The sequence below is a fragment of the Micromesistius poutassou genome, assembly GCF_964030765.1.
Source record: "Micromesistius poutassou genome assembly, chromosome: 6".
NCBI lineage: Eukaryota > Metazoa > Chordata > Actinopteri > Gadiformes > Gadidae > Micromesistius > Micromesistius poutassou.
Genome location: NC_140276.1, coordinates 3,555,544 through 3,580,159, shown reverse-complemented (window position 1 = coordinate 3,580,159; position 24,616 = coordinate 3,555,544). Strand labels below are relative to the sequence as shown.

Genomic DNA, 24,616 nt, shown 5'->3' with positions numbered 1-24,616 from the left:
ATTCATTGATACACATGATCAACATTCAACGTAAATTAATGAATAAACAAATCAAGGATACGTTCGTCTCTGTAAACGGTGATTACAGAATCAGACAAAATTAATAAAAACGCAGATACAACATTACTGATTCAATTGATACAATTATATCTTCCTATTTTATTCCTTCATACTTAATCACTTTAGGTTTTCATGCGAAGGGCAATAAAGGTTTAAATTAAGCAATGAAATGACCTTGCTGTACATAATATTTATTGTGCTATCGCGATACTATGTAACGTATGGCTGGGATTTTAATAACGCTTCTCCAAGTTCTCGCGGTGGTTGTCAGTTGTAATTGTTTTTCTGTGTACTGACGTCCACGCACAGTGGCGCTGCCTTCACTTTGGCCAGTACTTCAGAATGGACTCGGATTATGCGGAACAAACACTTCCATAAGAAGGTGAGCATCTGGAATAACTCATAAGTCAAAATCGAGCGTACAGCCATGAGGTTGAGCTATCTTTAAAGTAACGATATATGATCGTCAGCTACTATGACTGGCAAATGTGAACCAATGGTGCTAGCTAACTTTCTGGATCTGTAGCTAGCTACCAGGCTAGGGTTAGCAGCCGTATGTTCTTGCTAGTAGCCAGAACATACGGCAAATAATATGATGTGTTTCTTCAAGGAAACTTTGTCAATCCCCTGATGGTCAAACGGTTAACTTTTGAATTGATGTAAGTATTCATTGATACGGCTTCATGTTGACAAGTGACATATTTCATGGTGTCCCTCATCAGTGGACTGGGAGCACATTCTGCAAGGGCTCTGTGACGTTGCAGGTTAACAGTTACCTTGGTTGACTCTTTACTGGGCTTATTAACTGCTCACCAGAAATTCACGGGACGGTTTTCCTTTCAGACAACCCCCACACCACTCTACAAACCCCCGCAGGAGCGAGGATGATCCCGATCCTGGTAAAGCGACCATGGTATGTTTTCTGCAGGGTCTCTTTGCAGCACAGAGCGTCTCTGTCACACCGATTACCGAGGACTCCGCAGCTGTCTGGTGGGGCTCTATATGACTTAATCCGCATCTAACGTTAGTCTATGCACTTGTCATTCATTCGCCATGTTACTAGTCTCTAACCTGTGTGGCTGGCAACGCTACCAATGGACAAAACCGGTATGTTTTAACTTTTATCGCCTCAACAGGTTGGCAAGGGGGAGGCCTGACCAACGTATGGTTTCGCCTGCCAGACTGTCGTGTAGCATCTCCATGTCTAGGCCAGCTACACTACTACTGTACCTCTGGTGACAGTAAGGATGGGCCTCCTAAACAAGTGCCGGTTAACGTCCCGAGCACAGAGAAGGTGCTGTCTGGTAAGACCTTGCTTTTTATAAACAATACTTAGCAGTTTGGTCATAAGTGTTTTTAACAATTTGGGATGATTACTCTGTAATATGGTCATTATATTGCTTATTATAAGGTCTTACAAACAATGTATTTACTACGGCTTACTACGGCTCTGTTGGTCGTTTCTCCCCAAACCTTATTGAGGAATATATTGCATCCATAAGAGAATGTCACTCGTGATTGATCGCTATTGTTTCTTAATGGCTGACATATTTTTCCTAATGCCCATCAGCCCCAACAGCAGCAAGCACCGCTGGTAAGTTTGCCTTTTATCATGTCTGCATTTTACATTATATACATCGTATGAATTAAATGTATGAATTATATTTGTTTTCCTTCTTCAGGTGGAACACTCCTGGGGTTGACTAAAACAGAAACGATACAGGTCAAAGGTAATTTTGAATACTAGATGAAGGGTTCCTCAACATTATGGGGGTTTAAGTAGTTGCAGTCAGACTCGACCAATGTCTGAGTGAAATTCATACAGCAATGCATTGAAGAATATGACCCTGTTTGTGTGCAGTACGAGCTGTCCTGAAGAAACGAGAGTATGGATCCAAGTACACGCAGAACAACTTCATCACGGCGGTGAGAGCCATGAATGAATTCTGTCTTAAGCCCAGGTTAGTCCCGTTGACCAATACCCACAAACGCTTTTCATTCAATGAAACACACGATTTATCATGAATTGATAAATCCATGACATCAACAGCAAAGCAATAAAACGGTGTGCATAGACGCTTCCTAGCATGGGCTATTGCACTGCAGCTCCCTGTCTTGGATTTTGTGTATTCAGTGCACTGCACTCGACTCCCAACAGGAAATGGTGGCATACTGAAGCTTTGTTACGGTTTTGGTTTAGTTAATGAGTGAACTCACCACAGTGATTAACTAGCATCGTATTGGAGCGTTGCTCTAACACGGCCATTGATGCTGTTCTTCAAGAGCAAATTAACCCAATTAAACGTGGTAATAAGTCTTGCATGATCGTAATCTGGCATGTGTGATTACGATGTGTGTATTTTGAGTCTCAGTGTTTAAATTCCAGCTGACTCGACTTTGGGTGCATTTATTTTTGTTTTCTCCTATAGTGACCTTGAGCAGTTGCGGAAGATTCGGAGGCGGAGCCCGCATGATGACACGGAGGCTTTCACGGTCTTCCTGCGTTCCGACGTCGAAGCCAAGTTAGTAGACACACTTCCCCTCGCCAGAGTCCCATCTCCTTTTGTAACGCTCAACCCACCCATTTCCTCACCTCATCATTCTAGCTCAGACCACAACCCATACCATTATCACACATTTGTTGTATGTTATTTACATTACATTTGATTCCCAGAGCGCTCGATGTATGGGGAAGTCCAGAAGCTCTGGCCAGAGAGAGGAAACTCAGGAAAGTGGTTGAGCAGGAATACCAAGAGAGTAGGTGTTTCCCTGTCAACTATACAAGGACACATTATTAATCCAGTTCCACATTCTTAACACACTTGTCATATGTCTCCACCTTTAATCACATAGACCTTTACAATGAGGCTTGTTTTCTGCAGATATTTATCGAAATCAGCAGTTGCTGAAAGAATATAAAGACTTCTGGGGAAACACTAAGGTGAGCGCACAGATGTTGCCAACAAAGTTTCTTTTGATCTCTCCCCCCATCGGATCACTAGTAAATCCCAGAACCAACTTGTTTTGATTGCCTCATCATGGTTCCCAGAGAGCTTCCATGGTGTCCACCCAACCTTTTCCCCCCATTGTGTCTTGTTTGGACAGTCCGTCTATCTACATGACAATAGCCTTCTGTTTTCCAGTACTGCTCTTCACTATACAGCACTGCACTCTACTAGCATGTTCACTTGCATGTTTTCTAGCATTCTCCGGCAACACAGATTAGAATGACATTACATTTTGATGTTCATTTCCAATATGCTACCTTTTTAAACGCTTGCTTTTTCTTCCTTCTTTCTTGTAAATATAGCCTCGATCAAACGTGAGAGCAACGTTTCTGCAAGGTCCAGGGAAAGTGGTTATGGTCGCTATTTGTATGTAAGTTGTTATGTCCATGAGCGCTATTTCCATATCAAATCTAAGAAAACTGTGTGTGTTTATAGTGAGGAACAGTATACTATCTTCACATTGGTCACAAGATCAAGAGTACCAAAAGCTGAAGTAATATCACTACGCCAGTGACAATAAAACAAAATGAGCTGACATTTAACATAAACGGTAGGCTAAATGGAAGGGTTAGGGTTCAAGAATGTGTAGGACGACGATCTCACATGATGAATGTCCGTGGCTGCTTAGATTAGGATGATTGAGTTAGGAAGCATGTGCAGTCACGTGTTTTACTGCACATGTCTAGTTACTAGACACAGACCAACATCTCAAGATTTCTCCAAGCCTGAAGCATTGAAATAGTTGTACTACGACCAAATGTTTGCTTCATAAAATGTTGAACAAATTAGCATTCCTGGCAGACGGATTAAAGGGTTTAAGCCTACTCGTGAATATGCAAGTGTAATTAACCAGTGTATATTCAAGAAGTGCAGCAACAGCCTTAACTGCATAAAAGTACACAGTTGCCAGTTAACCTGAGCCCCTTGGTAGGGCTATACATACTATCCCATTCAAACCTTTAAAACCTCCTATCTCTGTCCACAGCAATGGGCTGAACTTCTTCTTCAAGCTCCTGGCATGGGTGTATACTGGATCAGCCAGCATGTTCTCTGAAGCCATCCACTCCTTGGCCGACACCTGCAACCAAGCCCTGCTGGCCCTGGGGATCAGCCAGTCTGTCCGCAACCCCGACGCTGTGCATCCGTAGGTTCAAACTAACTTTCATTAAGAGAAACACATTTTAGTCCAAGGTGGGCTACTCTCTGATCGTTCAATTAGGTCAGATACCCAAAACGTGTGTGTGTGTGTGTTCCTGTCTTTAGGTATGGCTTCTCCAACATGCGTTACATTGCCTCCCTCATCAGTGGAGTGGGCATCTTCATGATGGGAGCCGGTCTCTCCTGGTACCACGGCATCATGGGACTGCTTCACCCACAGCAAATGGAGTCCCTCTTGTGGGTCAGTGGCTCTGTTCATCCTCATGTCTTAATCACGGCAAGACGGCAGTTATGTTCTTGGTTTGATCTCCAATGTCCAGAGCCTAACCCCTCACATCCTTGTGCAAGATGCCTAGCCCCTATCTGCTTGTGTTTCAATGTGTCTGAATTCATTGGTTTGCTTTGGATAAGAGTCTTCCAAATGTATTAATATATAAACTCCTATTAGTGAATCCTTATTTCTCTCTTAAAGGCCTACTGTATCTTGGCTGGCTCCTTGGTCTCCGAAGGAGGTAAGGTTTTATAGTGAATCTAGCACTTCTCCCCATATCTTTTTAAGATATTTCGTTTTTACTCACCAAACTGTTGTATTTTTCAGCTACACTACTAGTTGCCATCAACGAAATAAAGAAGAGCGCCCGTGAACATGGAATCTCATTTTATGAATACGGTACACATTTTTATATCAACAATTTATGTATGTACTCATTTATGGCTTATTCCTTACTACACATATCATAATATTCATGTGTTTTTATATTTATTTATCCATAAACGGCTTCTTGATGTTCTCAACCTTTAAGAGGGATGCCAGAAGGAACCTCACTCTGGGTTGTGTTTCTGTGTGTGTGTACAGTGATGCAGAGTCGAGACCCAAGCACTAATGTAGTGCTGCTGGAGGATGCTGCTGCTGTTCTGGGGGTCATTATGGCCGCAAGCTGCATGGGGCTCACCTCCCTCACAGGTACGTGTAATGACAGGGTCGTGGGCTATGGACCTAATACTGCTTCTTTAGCAGCCTCTATTAGATAGTTATTACTAAATATGTTATTATTTAATGTGATGTCATCCCAAAAAGGCTGTGTCATTTCCTCTTCCTCATCCTTCCATATGTCTGGCAACCCACCAGGTAACCCCTACTACGACAGCCTGGGGTCCATTGGGGTGGGCACCCTGCTGGGGGCCGTCTCAGCCTTCCTCATCTACACCAACACGGAGGCCTTGATTGGACGCTCCATACAGGCCGAACACGTGCAGAAACTCACTGAGTTCTTAGAGAACGACCCAGCTGTCAGGTACGCACGCACACACTCACACTCACACACACTCACACACACACACACACACACACACACACACACACACACACACACACACACACACACACACACACACACACACACACACACACACACACACACACACGTACACACATGTACATTCATAAACAATGACTGTGTTGTGTGGTGGGCCTTTCTAACTTTCACCTTCAGCACCCAAAATAGACTGACTCAAGGTTTTCAAAAATTTGTGTGTGTTGAAGGGGGGGGTTACAAGATTGGCTGTCACGTTGTTGAGGTTGAATCTTATTACAGGATCTAACCATGTTGACTCAAATTCGTGTTTTTATTTTTCTTCTCCCCAGGGCCATCCACGACGTGAAGGCCACCGACCTGGGCCTCAGCAAGGTGCGCTTCAAGGCGGAAGTAGACTTTGACGGGAGGGTGGTGACGCGGTCTTACCTGGAGAAGCAGGACATCGATCAGATTCTCAACGTACGTCAGCGTCCCACCTACTTTCCATACATGTTTATGTAGTATTAATGATTTAAAAAATCCTACCTTCATGCATATGGATCCAAATATAGTTTAAGAGCGACCGTGTTTCCATGTGATCCCACGTTTTACATCGGTCGGCTGGGTGTTTGTAGGAAATCCAGCTGGTGAAGACGTCGGAGGACTTGGAGAACTTCATGCTGAAGCACGGGGAGAACATCATCGACACCCTGGGGGCTGAGGTGGACCGCTTGGAGAAGGAGCTCAAGGTGCAGAACCGGCCCTCCCTTTTACATTTTTACTCACCGTTATAGCCCCTTTTTAGTCTTATTATGTCCATACGGGCAGGGACATGCTTCCAATTACCTTTCCACTCCAGCTTTTAATATCTCGTATAGTATCTGTGAATAAGGGTTAAAGCATATTGGAATGGGGACGACCCAATAGCATTGACCCAATGTTACTATCTTCACAAATGTGCTATTTAATAAATGCGTATAGTGATTTTTTTTGTCCTAATTCATGGTGCTCCCATGCAGCAACGTAACCCGGAGGTTCGCCACGTGGACTTGGAGATCCTGTAACGTCCAGTGGAGCTCCGCATAAGGAAGGGCTTTCACTGAGCCAACGTCCCCCTGCTGTTGGAACAAGAGAGAGGAGGAGCTGACGAGAGGCAGGGCCATTCTCCTTGCCGCCCACAAATCTGCCACCCTTTCTTCCTGCCATCGACCCTTACAGCTTAGCCTCCCTCAGCATACCCCTCAACCAGCCTTACTGTAGTGTAGTGCTATGGTCAGTCAACAGTCCTTGGAAAGTATTGTGCGTATGTCCACCTTTGCGATCGGTTAGTGGTACTTGATCGTGTGTGTGTGTGTGTGTGTGTGTGTGTGTGTGTGTGTGTGTGTGTGTGTGTGTGTGTGTGTGTGTGTGTGTGTGTGTGTGTGTGTGTGTGTGTGTGTGTGTGTGTGTGTGTGTGTGTGTGTGTGTGTGCGTGTGTGCACACATGTGGAACCAGTCTTAACCAGTCTTAACCAGTCTTTTCCTTTTCCATCATTTTTCCACATTTCCATCTTTTCGACTTCCTGTAGAGCTGTTTCACGTTTGTATCTTGGCGTGTGATCCAATTCCGACATGAATGTGTTTGAATTTGGTTGCAGGTTTCACATTTTCAAAATGCAAATAACATTAGTACTTCTTTTTATTTTAAATAATATACATGTTGTATACATAGATAAGGCTACTGTAGGTTCATTATTAGTACAAAGGAACAATTGTGATAAACAGTATAAAGAAGAGACTATTGGCTATTCTATCTAACTCTATAGTCAATGTATTGAATGGATGAATCTCAACACAGAAACCGGTACGCAAATTGTTTGAGAACCCCTGAGCAGCACTTAAGATCACCCTCACATTTCTAAGAGCCTTTTACTGAGGGAGACGCACTTGAAAAAGGACAATGAAAAAAATAATGCAAATGTGAAATCATATCCATATTTTTTTACGTTAAAGTCTCTAACTGCTTGTTGACAAGGACATTATTCACTAACTGCAACCCCCCCCACCATTTCTGCTTGCTTTTGCATCTTCTGGAAGACTAAACGCTGCTGCTGCAACATACGCATCTAATGCAAGGGGTGGCAGGCTGTCAGTGTATGACTCGATTGTATTGTTCCAAAGAGTTCCACTGGATGGCCCTCTTCCAGACTGGACCAACACAATGACGCCCGGTTTCACCTGTAAATAAGGGTCCGCTACAGTTTATATTTTATCTATGATTTATTTTGGAGGGTGATGTGTTGTGGTGTACATTATGGACATGGGTTAACCGTGTGGATAATAAATCATATTTTGACTTGCCGAACCCAACATCCAATGTACTTTGAGTCTGACGTTAATTGTCTGCACTGAGTCACAGGCTGGTCTTTGAAGAATGCAGTGGGTGATGATCTGTGAATGAGGCTTGTTTCAACAGACCACACTGCATTCCAAGAGCTGGTTAGGCAGGTGGTTATACAGATATATATATTTTCAGATGTTAACTGATTATGTAATATTTCCTTAATGTTAGACCATGTAATGCTGAAATTCTTTGAATACATTTCAGTTAATTTATTAAAATTATTTGCTTTGAATCTTTCCTTGTGGGGATCTTTTTATATATATACACACAATATTTAACAGGTGCAAAGGGAAGATGACGTCTTGCTTAATTTATGGGAAAGCTTTCGGGAGGGGAGGGGGCTAATTTCTAATTGAAATTTTGATCAAATCATAAATCATTTCAAGGTCATGTGCTGATTTAATACAATTATCAATGTATACATCATATAATTTATATATAAGTACAAGTACAGTTAGTATGGCTGTTTGATGATGGGGGCAGGGATGCTGTGAGGCAAAGCCCGTTAGATGGAGCCCTTGTAGGGTGGAGGAGGCGAGGAGCGGAGTAGCCTACGCTGACGTCAATAAAAAAAAAAGCAGTCATTTTTAACCAGTCTGCGCATTGACCGACCGTTGATAACATTGCGCACAGACAACATCGCTGCTGGACCATACCTAATCTCATCGAACAACCGTAGAATTTCAACCGGACACCGGAGCACGGAAATATTAAAAGGACTCCCGTCGTTTGCAGGTTTTAACCATTAAATGTTGTCTACCATTTGGGTGTTGCCGCACATCTCGGTGTCATGTCTCGTCATACCATTCCCAAGTCAATTGTGCCCGTGCCACTGCCCATTTTTCGTTTTCCTCCGTGTCTTCCCCCCGTCTCCAGGTCATGCATTGTGCCGTTCAGGATCAACATGCTCCCGGTGTAAATAACCGTGTAGCGTCTTCTCAGGGGTGCAAAAAATGGGAGAACGGTATCTACATCATGTTCTGTGGGCTAACCGTGTTTCCATTGCGATGTGAGGTTTTTATTGTTAGAAATCGCTCGTATCGATCGTATTCTACGTCTACGTAGAATTAAAAAAAAGGGGGGAATTTGTATATGCAAAATATATTGGGTGTACGCTTCCCCGTTTAACGCCAGTTAGGGGAACAGAAGCAGTGGTCCACCACGGTTTGAATCTCTCCCACATATCACAAGGCCACGATGGCTACCAACAATCAACCCCCCACCCACCCTCACCCATCCTCACCCTCACCCATCCTCACTCTCACCCTCACCCATCGACAGCGATCGCGCCGGCGAATTGGCATGGGACTTTGACACTCAATACCTTTTTCATATACAGCCTATATACGCGTGACGTCGTCATCATTTCTGCTCGTTGTTTCAATCACAGGTGCGGGCGGGCTGACGTCTGGAAGAAAGACCGACCGAGGTAACGCTTGATGGAAGAGTGAAAGCTCGATGGCGGACATGTCTTTTGCTCTACGCTTTTAGCCTCTTTACAGTGCTGCCTTGTCGAGTTGTTCAAGCAGCATTGTACAGGGCTATGACAGCGTCGAGCGCCCCTCTCCCGCGTGCCCACTGCCCCTGACCCCTTGGATGGAGGTCAACCAATTAAAATACCTATTAATGATTAATTGTATTAACATCTTTTTAATCTGTGTGTTGCTTACAAGAGGAAAAGTAGTGATTTGTATAAAAATGTATACGTAAAAAAAAAAAAAAAAGGCCTATGAAATTTGAAAAACATGCACTATCTTTTGGGAAAGTAGCTATGTGTGAAAGGTCCACATACGTGCATATAAACGTTTGTAAACAGTGCATACTTGGCACAGGGCATTCTAAGACTGCCAAACAAATTCCTTTGTCTCTTTTCTCTTTAGTATTCTCTTAAATGTCTTAACCGCCTTAAGCAGGCGATCACTTAGAGGCCCAGTTCAGCGATTCGTCCAGACTGCAAACTGAGCTGCTTACTTTCACTGTCCTGTCAGTCTGCACAGCCAGTTCTGTTTCTTAGTGCTGTCCGGGGAAGGATTATTGATGAAGGAATGCTTAATGAGGAATCTCCACTCTAATTATCTAACAAGATCAAGTTCACCAGTACTCCTGTATTTGTGAGCATTTGGTTACTAGACTAGTTCTACATTTGGTTTATTTTTTTTGCAGATAACTAATCCTCTGGGCTTTGTTCTCAATTGATCTATGTGATATGTATTTCCTAAAAAATGCTAAATAAAGAAATCCTGATTGAAGAATCTAAGCATTTGAACATTCATTTATAATTGAGAGGAATATAAATAGAAAAATAGAAATTATGAAGAGAGATCACAATGTTCTTTTCTTTTTTCTTTTTTTACAAAACATATTACTGAAAAGGACATGGACGGGACGCGTTTGTGTGTGTGTGGGTACGAGCAGTTATGTTATGTTCCTTTGCAAGGTTCTGGGTCAGGCCCTTTGTGTCCTCATTTGCTGCAGCTGGGACAAGGCTGCAGCCCATTCTCATTGCAGGAAGTGCACTTGAGGGCTTTGAACGAGTCTGTGAAGCAGTTGCGGAACACAGACATTTTGCTGCCATGGCACATTGGGCACGGGATGAAGGCGAAGCCTCCACAGGACTGGCACGGGTGGTGGTGCTGGGCCCTCTGGAAAGCAAACAGACACAGAAAAGCAGACATTCAAGGGTCCTCCAACATGAAATACTCGATGATCTCTTGAATAAATGTTGTATGAATCTAATATTCTTCATGTGATATAAATAGGATTCTGATACATTTTTTATTTGAGCGACAGGCCTACACATGAGGAAACTCATACCGATGAATTGCGTTTCAAAATAAATGTAACCGTTTGGTATCAATTTGGACAACAAATAGAAATTTTAACATTTCTATTTCATTAGTGATATAGACTTATCGATAAAGCCTGATGATGCTATATTTTTTTAAAAAGAGAACATTATAATAGTTGCCATTATGATCATTTTCTTTTGTCTTTGGACAAAGAAGTGAGTAGGCCTCGATCATTTCGACATTAGTAATGGCATGCCAGGATACATCAGACATGACATAACACAACAAGGTTATTAAATTATGGCAAAATTCCACATGATGAATGCCTACCTCAATTTTTGTCAAGAGGTCTTGAAGTTCTCCTGATTCATTCATGTCTAGTATCTTCTCAGCACCCTGCAACATACATATAAATGTATTGTCAATAGTGATTGGTTTCACACAATTTCAGTCTACTTGGGGCCTAGAAGCCTCCCAGGTCAGAAGAGGGAAGGGGGGCATACCCCAAGGTAGTGTCCATCAACGAACACGACCGGGAGCGAGGGGGGTTCTCCCACACGCTTGCACCTCTCCTCCAGGTCTTTGCCGTAGTCAATATCCAGGGCGATGTTCTTCTCAAGGAACTTCACACTGTGGTTCTGGAAGATCTTCCGGACCAACTCGCATCTCTCGAAGGTAGTCCTCACCACGCGGAAGCTTGTGGTGTAGATGACGATCCGCCCGAACTCAAGTAATAACTGGGGCTGTGTGAAGGGCCCAAAAACCTCAATCAGATAATGTCATCTTTAAAAATTAAATCTCTTTGAATCTCTCTAATGCACCGGAACAGGGCAGTTTTAGTAAATACACATTTTCCGTATACTGGAAGGATAATAAAAGTGTAAGTAGTGCATTTTTGATATGCTATGCTATCACAAGTTATTTGTTTCTAAACATTCAATCAAACATTCACTTAGTTTCTGCACTTGGATCACTTTTCACTTTGAGTTCTTTACGAGACCATAAAAGAAGACCCTCAAGGAGAAAACGTGCTTCTACAACAGTGTGTTAATATCGACTTCATTGTTTCAAGACCTCCGCCTTTACATTTGTAGTTCTATTTGCACACATTGAACCGAGAGCACCTAACCGGAGATACTAGAAAGCAAACACTTCATTAACCTGATTAGTTCCTCCTGAATCACCTTACTCAAATGCGTCATTAATCTTTAATTTTCCTGTGACCTTGTACTCTTTCGTGCGCTCCTATTTGCATACATGTGGCTACCTGCTACTTTCCTTGGTGGAGAAAACGTTGACAATGACAACTAACATTCAGAGAAAACAGTGACCTCATCATTTCACACACACACACACACACACACACACACACACACACACACACACACACACACACACACACACACACACACACACACACACACACACACACACACACACACACACACACACACATATATACATTGCCCTTTCACGCCAAACATACTTACGCAAATGGATTCGGACAGATTCTCAAACAAGACTTGACCCGCGCTCACTTTGTCCTTAACCCCCCTCACGGTTCCGTTCTTACTGACTATGTTGACCCTCTTGGTGGTGAACATGCGGTCCTTGCGCGCCCCGGCGTGCAGTAGCAGGTCGTCCGGCTCGCTCTCGCTCTCGTCCACCTCGGAGCCCAGAGAGCTGTACAGAGAACCGTACGTGCTCGTGTCCCCGGTGGTGGAAGGAGTGCTGGCCCGGTCCGCATCGGAGCCGCTGGTGCAGTCTGAGTCCAGAGAGTCAGAGGGGCCGTCGTCCTTGAACATCTCTTTCAGCACCCGGCCGCTGTTCCCCGAAGCCACGCGGAACCGAACCCGCTTCTGGGGCTTCTCCCCGGCCGGCGCGATTGCAGTCTCCTCCATTGAGAGGCCGGGTCCAGGTTATTACATGGCTCCAAGCTCTCCTGCCTTTCATTCGCAGCCAAATGTAAAGCTCAGACACACTATTTCTTGCCCATGGATTACTTTCCTGGTGCTTAATCCTCACAGTTTGAAGTCTGCTAAGAATGGCCGAGAGTCTAAGCTACCGCACAGAGTTACCGGTTGAATAATAAATGCCATTTCTGCCATGGTAACCAAAGAAAGCCAACCTTAGGTAAACTGATCCTGTGCGGCTTGTGTATTATTCATGAGTTTTTACACAGGTTTCTCTATAGGCTTGACAGAAGAACTTTAATGGGCCTAACATGGGTTAAAAGAACACGTAAACAAACATTTTGCTTAACAGGATATTCAAGCAGGCCCATAGCTGATGATGATTCCCTCTGTGTGTATCGTATGTATGTATGTCTGTACGTATATATGTATATATGTGTGTGTGTGTGTGTGTGTGTGTGTGTGTGTGTGTGTGTGTGTGTGTGTGTGTCTGTGTTTGACAGCAAACTGTTATAGACACATTTATCAATCTATCTATTACAGACAGTCCTCAAGCTAACTATAGCGAGAGCGATAGATTGCTATTCAGAAATCTCCATACAACCTGCCAAAGCTGTATTGTAACTTTGTACTTCCGACAATGACGCCATTGAAAATGCACACTAGATGAAGTCTGCGGTCATACTCTACAGTCCACGGCCGGATGGAGGGAGGGATGGCGGGAGGTGGGAAGGAGGGAAGGAGGGAAGGAGGGAGGATGGGAGGGACCAACAGAAGGAAGGTGTTAACTGTGAATCCCAACAACAACAGCAGTGGCAGCAGAAGGGGACCAGACCATAGGAAGTGATAGAGCCAGCAGCAGCAGCAGCTACAGTCTTTTCTACAACACCACAGCTAGTACCCTGTCAGGGCTGATGAAGGGTCACTCGGGAAATGTGACACGTCAGCCCGTGCGGCGGTGACAACACCACTCCTTCTGAGTGGCATTGTTGGCCCTTTAGGGATGCCGCCACCTGCCACCCCCTCGGTCTGTTGCCTTGTCCGTTCTGCCTCGTACCGACAGACCCACCACAGAGACACGAGTGCGATGGTGGTGGTCCAATGTGTCAGGCTAAGGTTTCCTGGCATGTGTGGTGGCCCACTGTGTCAAACTAAGGTTTCCTGGCATTCCCCCTGGGAAGGCCCCTGGCTGCTATGAACTTAAGGTGCTGGGTCCCATTGATCGGCATGGACAACCTCCAGAAGTCTATCTACATCTACGCCATTATGGAGGGGCGAACACAAAAGTAATTAGAAGGGGGTTTGGTGAGATGACCGTTGCATGTTAATGCAATTCTCGGGTCTCAGGATCAAGACTTTTTGTTTTGTTATGGATATGCCCATGAACTTCTATAACCAGCTTTAGATGGGAGAGAGGTGACACATTTTGTGTCATTGGGCACATATCATGAATTTTATGACTCATTTATTTGTGTTATATTACCTAATGTAGAGATAACACCAAATACCAAGATTTGTTGCAAATGACACCAGGCGTCATGACTTTGAATCATATTACATCATTTTCATGAGTTTGTTTATGCTGAGTGGGTTTTTCCAAATTGACAGCCTTTCTCTGTGCATATCTGCACAATTGGCAGCATCTGGGAGTCTCCAACGTTTAACATTCAACACAAGGCCCCGTTCCTTTCCTTGTTTGTTGAAACACTATGTAGAGCCAGGATACACTGCTGCCTTCGGCTGTTTTGTCTTGCACTCTTCAACACATCCGTGCCGAGCTGAATCAAGGTCTCTTATTTTATCTCACTTAAACACACTCAGACAAGAGCAGAGTCACTGGTGTGGAGGGGGAGTGTCTACGTAGTGTAAAGCCACGCCTGTCCAACCTCTGCACCAATAGAGGAGCAAATGTGGTTTTGTAGTGTACCTCGGCTGCCATTAAATACCAACCATTTTAATAGATAATGGCCCAGTTAGCAATTAGCTTTTCGATTTCCCTCTGTGCCATAACTCTGGCAGTGCTTTTTCTATACGGCCCCCCCACCACACACACACACACGCGTGCACACACACACACACGCACACACACACACACACACACACGTATATATGTGTACAAATAATAAAAAATATATATTGTCATTGAATATATGTAAATTATCTTTTGGTATGTATAGCTGACCTTTTTTATTATTCAGTCTAAGTGTAACTGTAGTTGCATTCCTATTATCCTAATAGAGCATTGCTTCAAACAGGCAGTCTATGGAGAGATGGTCCACACGGGTAGCTGTCTAGGGTGCAAACACCGATTACATGAAGAGAATATTTCCCTTCCAGCAATGGGTCCACCTTGACTACAGACCTGCATCCACAAGGGGGCAGACAATTGCAATTGAATTAAAATCGAATCAGCTCTCGCTGGCTGCCCCGCCTCGGCGCCCCATCCCCCCACGGCTGCTCCTTCGAGGGTCCAGGGAGACGAGCAGAGCAGGGCCGTCCGCATCCCCATGCAACCAGAGAACTCAGCCTTCACCGCTGGAGCTAAGATCATTCTCCTTTAATGACCAAATCACTGCAGCCCAGTGAACAGCACTAAAGGGAGGGAGTGACCCATTGACACAAAGGTGCAGGGGGTGGATGGGATGCGAGAGGAGGGGAGGGGAGGGGTGGAGATTACAGCAATAGATGTATTTTTCTTTTTTTAACCAGCATTGTGCAGTCGCTCCCTGCTGTGAAATATGTGTGTCGTTCATGTAAGGTCAGGGTTTGTGATATTTGCACATGGAACGTAATTGTTTGTTTCATGAGCACCAAAGCAGTGACTGTACTTTGTAAACCATAGCCTGTTTGTACATATTGTAATCAATATCGTCCAATCACTCCACAGGGCGGCTACAGCAAATCACATGGGATCAGGTAGTTAACAGTAAAGACTCAATCATCAACGAGCTACAGTGGGACCAAATTAGGTCTGGGGTGAGAGCCAACCGGGCAATCCTATTGTGGCCTGAATACATCGTCACAGGCCCGCCTGACTGAGCCCTGGGTCTCTGACCATATCGTCACAGGCTTATGACAGCTCATGTCAGAGGGCTGACAGAAATGCAGAGAAGACACATTTGTGCTGATTTAATGGCCAAGCTAAATATTCAAGTCTTTGTTGTAAAATACACAAACACAAATTCAACTGTAAGCTATTATTAAACACCTTTATTACAACTGACCCATGACACGCAGCCTGCTAAATAAGGCACTAAAAACATTCACATACTATCTTATCCCTTATTCCTTGTTTAATTATGCATAAGACAACATATTTTGGTAAGAATATTTTTTAATTTGTACCCAGGGCCTTGTACCAAATCCATTTTGGTACTCTCTGAGATCCAAATATCCTCTTATTGAATCGAGGACACGTTAAAGCTTTGTTTAATTTTATAACAGGTATCTTATATCCACAGTAAGGAACACAATGAAGAGAAAACAAAGAAGATGCAATCTTATTTGAATTAACGTAAATAATACATTGATTGTGTAACATATTTTCCCCCACCTTTGTGGCCCGGGGCTTTGACTGGGATGGGGATTTTGACACGGGGCGTTGTTCAGACTAATTTGTTCTGAAACACAAAAACCCTGTGCCCATAATGGAAGAGGCAGGCTTCGTCTGACTGTTGCCTAGCAACCACAGGAGGCACAGACCCAGATCCTCTCTCTGCCGTTCTGATGTTGAATTAGGTGCAGCGGCGGGGAGAAAGGAAATCTTTGGAAAAGAAAGGATCCACCCTGAGCAGAGGATAGCGTGACGACATAGTCAAATAGGGATGTTATCTCACTGAACATCTAGAATATTCTGTATTCCATTTAGGATTAGACAGGGTGACCCGGGCAGATGGGGTAACAGCTCTATTCAACAGTTTAAGATATATACACAAACCATTATACCAGTAGTTACAATATTGGCCTCAGTCTGCTAGGGGGCTGATGTTGAAACCCAGAAATGGCTTCAGTCAAGTACATGTAAAGACAACCTAACAGTGGTATAGGAAATATGCACAACATGGTACATAGGTTTACCACTGGCCTTTGTTCGGCAGCCCTTACAGAGAGGAAAACACAGCAACACATGCACGCACGCATGAACACACACGCACACACACACACACACACACACACACACACACACACACACACACACACACACACACGGTAAGGAAATGTCAGGAGCTGAAGTTCACTCAGGCGACTGCAGGGGTGGTGCTGCTGTACACATGCAGCTTCTGGTGTGATACAGATTCCTTTCAGCTGCAGTAAAAAGCCAATCCCTTCAGATATTGTAGTTGATGTCAGGGTTCTTCCATACTGGTGGTATTCAGTTTGGTTTACCGGTAGCTACAGGTAGGATAGCCTACAGACCAGAATATATCAACAGCCACCTATCTAGGTTTATGCAAACAGGTTCAGTACATATTGATCAAGCAGGGTTTTAAGGACGTGGTAGGACACAACACATCGCCCTGGCCCATGGGGTCAGACCTAACGTCAAACCAAACTGCAGTTGAAATCAGAATGATAAAGTAATTATAACGTTACCATGACATCATGACTTCAACTGCTGCTTATTCAAAAGCTGGGCAGTATTTGATATGCAACTGAAATAAAAACCGAAACTATATCTGCTTTTACCCTCCTGGCTGTCCTCCCTGATTTGACCCATCAAGACACATTCTTCATGTAGAAGCGTCTGCATTTTCCTCCAAGCATAAATTAATTAAGAATAAATAGGCCGTGTGGTTAAAATGACCCACGTGATTAAAATGGTAATTCAATTGCAGTCTTGGAATCGTCAACAAAGAGGGCTCTGAGTTGAGGGGGAAGTTCGCCTAGTAGTAATAGTAGGTCTACTCCACCTATTCCTAAACTATAAAATATAACAAACCTTAGATCATTGTAAATAGTTTAGATAATAGTTAACAGCTGGGCTAATCTATACCGTAGGCCTATTTGTGTTATGATGAGTTTTAATAGTAGGCCAAGGCCTATATATAGATAGCCAGATTAATGCCTGTAGGACATAAGGGATTCACATTCGTTGTTTTGTAATTGAAACCCCTTGCACCGTGCAGTACGGGCAACCTGGTAATAACAAGTGACAGGCATTGTAACCCTGTTATTCACATGGCATGGGATTAAAAATAAATACCACATTCCACTCAAAAGTGCAAATAATAAAAGTACAATTTTGCCGCGAGTCATGTTGTTATGGTGTAACTGAATGGCCATATGCATTGGAGATAATGATAGACAACTCTAGAGAGTCTAGGTCTAGATGCACACTAACTAGTTTGTTCGTTTCCTCAAAGCTGACACGACTGCAGTGAGCAACCCCAAAGGATTCACCGAATAACAATAGTGTGCCAATCAATATCCACTCCCATCAACTTCAACAGAAAACACCCGATATTTTTCGAGCTCGACGTCTGTCCTCTCTCAATTTCGCCCAAATAGTCAACTACAAAGTAACATATTTTCCTTTACATTTATCATATTCGTATGAAGTAATACGACCGCCGCCCCCCTACCACGCAGATGGTACAGTCCATATTGTGAAGCGGCAGCGTCCCCCCCCCCTCGTCGCACTGGAAACCTGTGTTCCTCTCTGTTATTTCAACCACGTCTCTGCTCTCACACTCTCTGTGTACACAGGGATGCGGGGGAATCCGTGAAGTCGTGAGGGGCTGCGGTGTGTTTCAAGGCGATGAACGTTCACGATCCTCAGCTCAACTGGAGGGAAGACGCAGCGCTACCGCTGTCCGCATGAGAGAGCTTACTTAGTGACATTAATGTCGGTTCTATCATTCCTAGACGAGTAGAAAAGAAGACCCGGGGAGAGTGTCATAAGCCGCGTTTGACAGGTGCCCGTCGGCTCCGCTACCCCCGGTCGGGCGAGAGACGAGATGCCGCCCGTGCAAAGGACGATGTCGGACCTCCGGTCCCGTGCCGAGGGTGAGTACACGCCGCCGTGCAGGTGTAGGGAGCCGTAGGATAATAAGACAGTGCTGGATGTGGTCCACTGTGCCACTGTAAGGCGGGCAGCTCTATGGGAAACTACCCGGTAACTTGCTAGCTAGCGCTCAGACTGTTTAAGCTACCAACTTCATAGCCCACCCATCACCTTTGCTACCGCAGGCCTGATTACGCCGTCAGGTTTGAGACAGGCTCGGCTTGATGAAACGCCTCGACGGCCGTGATGGAGGAAAAAAAAAATGACACTAATAGATTCTTATTCGACACTGTAGTCCTGGATGAGTGTGGTTGTGACTGTTAAATATCCTTAACTTTCCTTTTCATCACGGTGGTCTCCATTAGAGAACAGGGGGATGCGAGCACATAGGTCAACTGACTGAAGACACAATCATGGATGTTTACTTAGCAAGAGTGACCCCACATGTTGCTTATTTAAGTGAGCTGCAGTGCAGCTATTACTACTACGACCCCCTCCCCCCCCCCATTGTATGGTTGCATCTTACGTTTAATTCGTTTCATACAGCTTGCTTTCAGCACATCAGTAAGTCATACCGTTTTCATTAGTTTGTGAGGAGCTTAGAGCTCTAAATTAAACCCTTATACATTTACTTTCCATCAGCTGTATATCTATTTACGTAATGGTAACCTGGCTGCAGCACTGAGGGACTTCAGGTTGTGATGTTTGAATATTGCATTCTGTTGTGTATTTATTGGTGAAATTATCAATAATTCATTTTCAGCATAGATTCCTGAGAAGGCTATTGTCTATTGCTGCTGCTGCTGCTGCTGCAGTCAAAAGAGCCAACACATAAATTATGCAGCACTTTATGCTGATTCCCTCCGAACACCCTACCATGACAGACAATTTTACTAAGAAAGGGCCTTCTTCTGTAGGACTAGTCGCAAAATGCCATCCTTCTCCTCCATCCATTTTTTCTCCCCATTAAAGCGTATCCCTAGATGTAGCGATCGTTGGGTTATTTTAGGCATGGAGGACTACCAAGTGCCCCAGCATTCTCATGTTGGCAACCTCTAATCACTCACTGAATTGTTAACCATGTTACCTGATAGCACCCACATTCCCTGATCCTCCCAGTATTGCCCCCATCTCCCCTCGGTTTTATTATTTAATCACCCCAGAACATCGGCCGTAGCTTCCATCCAGAAATGCCAGGCTTACCACCTAATCCACCCATGGCCTGTCCATCAGCCTCCTCTGAGTCACACTTCCCAGACCCGTCCAACACGTGTCACAGCGCTGGCCTCACCTCTTTGTCTCGATCTGTTGCCACAACAGGTTTGATCCAAGACGCATAGGGGTACTGTGGCCTGGTGATGCCGGGGCGCTGTCAGTGTGCAGGTGTTCATTCAATTTTTAATTTGTTTGTTTTTTGTATTGACTGAGAGACCGAAGGGGGGGCAGCTTAGTTTATTATTTATTATGTCTTTGTGAGCATTTCATTGTTCAGACGCTCCAGCGATGAGCGGTATGATAATGGATTTGCAGAAACAAAAGGATTACAATCCTGTTTGGGCTGTTTTGGTCTGACGTTTTTTTTTGAAGATGCAAAAGAGAAGAGATACAGTCAGACCATCAAGGTACCAGCTCTGAACATGAGATCCTTGCAGTAGAGAGACAGTGCCCTACCTCGTACATTAGTGGAGCTCAGAGGACGGCTCGGGACATGAGGGCGGCTGGGGGATGTGAATGAGGGTGGGTGAGCCAGTGAATGCCAACATCAAGGATTTCAACCTGATGCGGGCTGCCTGACTGCTACAGAGAAGCCAGTGGAGGCGAAACGGTAGAAACAAGTAGAAACAAGTAGAAACAAGCAGAAACAAGCAGAAAAGCAGCTTTAAAAAAAAATAGAATACTGTATTGTATTGTAGAATACTATTTATTTAGCTATATTATTTATTATCATCATATAATCATTGTATAAAATACAAATTAAAGCTAATCCTTATCAGGAGGCTTATCTCACTTCTTATTCTTCCAAGAATACATGCATGTGAGAGTGAAGAATCAGTTCCTGCTCGACTGTGGCTTTGTGAATATCACCGGCGGCTAAGCCTGTGTGTGAGTGGTGCTCACAGCACAGGGAGAGCAGGAGACCGCTCCCTTCTGAGTGGCTGCTCCAGAGCTGCCCGTGTGCCCAGCGGATCACTGGCTGATAATAACGCTGCACAAAAGCCCAATGCGTTACTAAATCCCCTGTCTGGGGGGGCGCTGGTGTGTCCTACCAAGTTCCCCTGCGGCCTTCCTATTCGGTTCCCATCTTCCACGGCTGTAGGACATCTCCCCCCGCCAACATTTTCCACTTTCCCATCCTGCCTTCCATCGCTAACCTGCAGCGATGTAATGTGTGTGTCTTAACAGACTGGGTTCTCCCCGTTGTGTTGGGTACTGCTCTTCAGGCTACAAGGCAGTGCAGCAGTAGTGGCAGGTGACTGTGTGGTGGCGGGTTTCTGAATGTCTCACTTGCAGGCAAGATGAACACATGTATGCTAACATACCAGGGCATATCCGATTACTTTTGGAGTAAATGCGAGGTCTCTGAGATTCTCATTGTTTTTGGCAGCCGACTGTGGATGTTGATGATTATAGATGGTGATGAGCTGATGACTGGTTTATCAAAATGGTCTACTAAACCAAGACTTTTGGACCTACCAGGCTTACGAAACACCATAAGGTGGTCATTTATTGATTTTGTTAGATTTAAAATAAATAAGCATTTGTTTGTCATCTTGATAAACAATATCTAGGCTGCAGATGTGTAACATAATTTATTATAATTAGATATATCTTTGTAACGTCTGAATTAGTTATCATATAGGTTTATAATAACATTACAGACTAGAGATCTTTTGAAATTGAATGAGCAATGATCTCCTGTAGCTGTGATGGATAGAAAGCCGATACAACAAGCCAAAACAGGCTGCCTCTATATGCAGATGATAAGGTTTTCACTGCCCACTACAGTGACGGCACAAGTTATGTGTTCTTCTGAGATTTAAATTAGAAAACCTAGCCTTCAGACTTGTAGTAAGGTGAAATGCCATGCAAAGCTTTTCTAAAAACAGCCGCTCAGTACTGCCAGTGCAGCATCTATGTTGCAAACATTGTTAGCATAGTCAATTACGCAGTAAAACATTAGATTTTGCCTTCGTTGCAGAATTTTTTTTATTGAAATTCAGCTTCATGTCTTTACCCCTGCTTGCAGTTGTCCAACTTGAGGATGTGAGTGATCTATTTTATGAAATGGATTTGATCCTCTGATATGGGGTCAGCCTGCAGCCCTTAGCAGTGACCCCAAGTTCAGATGAATTTCTGTTTATGAGCCATTTAACGACTGCATGCCAAACATAGGCTCAGACCGGAATGACGCAACCACACATCAACTCCACATAAGTCTTACCACGGCCTCAGAGGACAGAACTCAGCTCTCTCTCTCTCGCTCTCGCTCTCCCTCTCCCTCTCGCTCTCGCTTTCTCAAATAAGTAATCAATAAAGCGGTATAAAAAATTGTGAAAAGTGTGCCTTTGTGTGCGTGTTTGCCATCATGATGAAACAAAATAAGCTGGCTAAAGTGGGGTCTAGGACCCACACGCCCAATAAGAGGTAGGGTGGGTTTTGTCGCAGGAGGACTGCAAGGTCAGATGGTCAGGCACCAGGAGGCTGCACTCCAGTGGAAGGGAACACCATCAATGGTCAGCAAGATGAAACCAGGGTTGTCCTTGAGCACCCCTCCCCACTGTCTCAGAGACCCTGGTCATGAGTCTGTTTTCTGATCTCAACTTGACATACAACTATGTCACCCCAGTGGCAATCCTGCCGGCTGACAGGTGACAGCCTGCTTCCAGGAACTGACTTATAGCCACTCTCAATACCTAGCTCCTCGTGTTCATGTATTGACTTTGGGACTCATCTCAAAGGTACATTTGGACTCTGAAACCTCTTCCCACTGATTGTCTTTGCCTTTGGGGACTGAAGGGGGATTATACATTGGGTATACCAACTTTTACTATATTATGGTAAAAATTGTGTATAGACGTGTACAGACATGATGGAATGGTGACAGTGGAAGTGTTATGACTTATCTGTTTTGTTTTACCCTGTGTAGATCATGAAAAGAAAACACCCTCATCATTTGGTATTGGGTCTGATATCAGAGTTGTCTTCGTTTGCAACTGTTTCCATTAACAAGAGCTAACCAGGTCTTTCACGAGGGATCAATAGTAAAGCTCCTATCAATCAAAGAATCTATCATCATTGAGAGCCTGGTGATTAGGAAACAGGCCATGCATAATAATGGGAAGGTCAACGGTACATAAGGTCAACAGTATGTTGGAGGAGGCTTTGATATGGCAACTCGCCAAGCTACTTTATCAAATAGGTCAACAGGCATCACTTATCCAGCAGGCCTGACCATTGTCAATTGTCATCAGGTGTGAAACCTATTTTAAATCAGGGAACTTTTGATAATGTTCCTTTCGCTTTCTGGATCATTTGAAGTGCTGAAAGGATGGTATTCAGCAGCAGCACTTATTTTCTGTCTACATGAAACATTTGATGCTTTTGTTTTCATTCAAATTTCTAAAGCTAAATCTGGATTAACTTGCATATATGTTTACGTGAGAGGATGGGCACAGTTTATTCATACTACCCGTTATTCAAATGTAATAAAAGCTTCACAGACCCACTTAAACATGTGGTTCGACAGCTAAAACCCTCATATTAATAGATGACATAAAATAGACCATAACCCTAAACCCTTAAATGCCCATGGATCATTGTTTCACCAAAGGCCCGGTGGTAAAGGCAGGATCGCGTGAGAAGGGACCCATGGAAGGATTCCACTTCCATGGTGCAAAATGAACGTTTCTTTGGAATACCGGGTGCAGCCATTCATTATCACTTTGAGACGCGGCAGAATGCCAACGTGGACGTGTCGAACCCGACGAGGCTTGTTGCCATGGCATCCCAGAAGTGGGGGGTGGGGTCAAACAATATGCAGTTTGTGTCATGTATTCACAAATGAGCGCTGTTGTGGTGGACGTTCTGTTTTGGTTACTTTAATTACGGGGCTTGTAATAAAAAAGTGTGTATTAGAAACTCCATAAAGGATCTGTTTCAGTTTGACTATGTTGGAGCGACAAACAACAAAACAATGACTGGCGGTGGCATTTAGAAATGTAGAATTATTTCCATCCCTCCCTCCCTTGCTGAAGGATGAGGCTCCTGTCATTCGCAGTGGAAAGGTTTTCTGTCCCTGCTGATCCCATGCTAAGCCACGTCAGCCCTGTGATGTCACAGCCCACCCCCAGCTGCCGGGGTTAGCCCTGTTCCTGGAGTAACCGCCGGTACGCTTCCCTAGCCTAAAGGCTGAGGGGTGGGGGAGGGGGAGACCAGGGGGGGGGGGCGAGGGCGGGGGCGGGGGCGGGGGCGGGGGCGGGGACGTTGGTAGTAGTGGTGGTGGTGGTCGTGGTGAATTCCACCGTTGCCCTGTTGTTGCGAGCACTGCTTACAAGCACAGTGATCCGATAAGCGACTTATGGACACTGGTGGGTGGATTTAGCCTAGATCCATATCCCATCTCTACAGATTTTCACTAATTCATAAACTAAAGCAGATCAGGTCCGTTCTCCCCGCTTTGTCTTTTCTTGTGAATAGATGACGGCGGTGGCAGCGGTGCGTACTGAAATATTTATCTGGTCTAAATGAGTCATGTTCAGATCTGTCATCGCTGGTGATAAGCTCATATAGGGGCTGTGTGTGTGTGTGGTGAGGATCCAGGGCTCTCAGACCTTGGAGCTGCTCAGGGCAGGGATGGTATAACACTAGATGGCTGGACGTTCAACCTAAAGAGGACACACAATGGCATTCAACGTCTGTAATACAACCCATTTCCAGATAATGCCGGTAATTAGCACGGGACAAATGTTGGAGAAACGTGATATGATCCTTTGATTCAATTGCAGT

General features: G+C 44.4%; 3 protein-coding genes across 4 annotated transcripts in view; 2 read left to right on the top strand and 1 right to left on the bottom strand.

Moving 5' to 3' along the window:
• Window positions 1-354: 354 nt before the first annotated feature.
• Window positions 355-8,136, top strand: slc30a9 (solute carrier family 30 member 9). The gene is made up of 19 exons (XM_084469353.1): window positions 355-442; window positions 904-1,050; window positions 1,197-1,364; window positions 1,631-1,654; window positions 1,743-1,790; window positions 1,922-2,021; window positions 2,490-2,582; window positions 2,735-2,817; window positions 2,943-3,001; window positions 3,371-3,438; window positions 4,054-4,212; window positions 4,332-4,467; window positions 4,699-4,738; window positions 4,825-4,896; window positions 5,083-5,190; window positions 5,356-5,521; window positions 5,872-6,001; window positions 6,157-6,270; window positions 6,541-8,136. The coding sequence occupies exons 2-19, from the start codon at window positions 945-947 to the stop codon at window positions 6,583-6,585; spliced, it is 1,719 nt and encodes a 572-aa protein (XP_084325479.1). The 5' UTR covers window positions 355-442; window positions 904-944; the 3' UTR covers window positions 6,586-8,136.
• A 2,230-nt stretch (window positions 8,137-10,366) lies between these two features.
• Window positions 10,367-12,594, bottom strand: grxcr1a (glutaredoxin and cysteine rich domain containing 1 a; the record flags this gene model as incomplete). The annotated part of the gene is made up of 4 exons (XM_084469099.1): window positions 10,367-10,546; window positions 11,024-11,089; window positions 11,197-11,436; window positions 12,184-12,594. The coding sequence occupies 4 exons, from the start codon at window positions 12,592-12,594 to the stop codon at window positions 10,367-10,369; spliced, it is 897 nt and encodes a 298-aa protein (XP_084325225.1).
• A 5,723-nt stretch (window positions 12,595-18,317) lies between these two features.
• The window catches only part of atp8a1 (ATPase phospholipid transporting 8A1), a 102,705-nt gene continuing 96,406 nt past the window's right edge, over window positions 18,318-24,616 (top strand). For both annotated transcript variants that reach the window (XM_084469966.1, XM_084469965.1), the window contains exon 1: window positions 18,318-18,612. In XM_084469966.1, coding sequence (XP_084326092.1) covers window positions 18,564-18,612 — 49 coding nt within the window. In that variant the 5' untranslated portion in view covers window positions 18,318-18,563. The remainder of the gene's footprint in view (window positions 18,613-24,616) is intronic.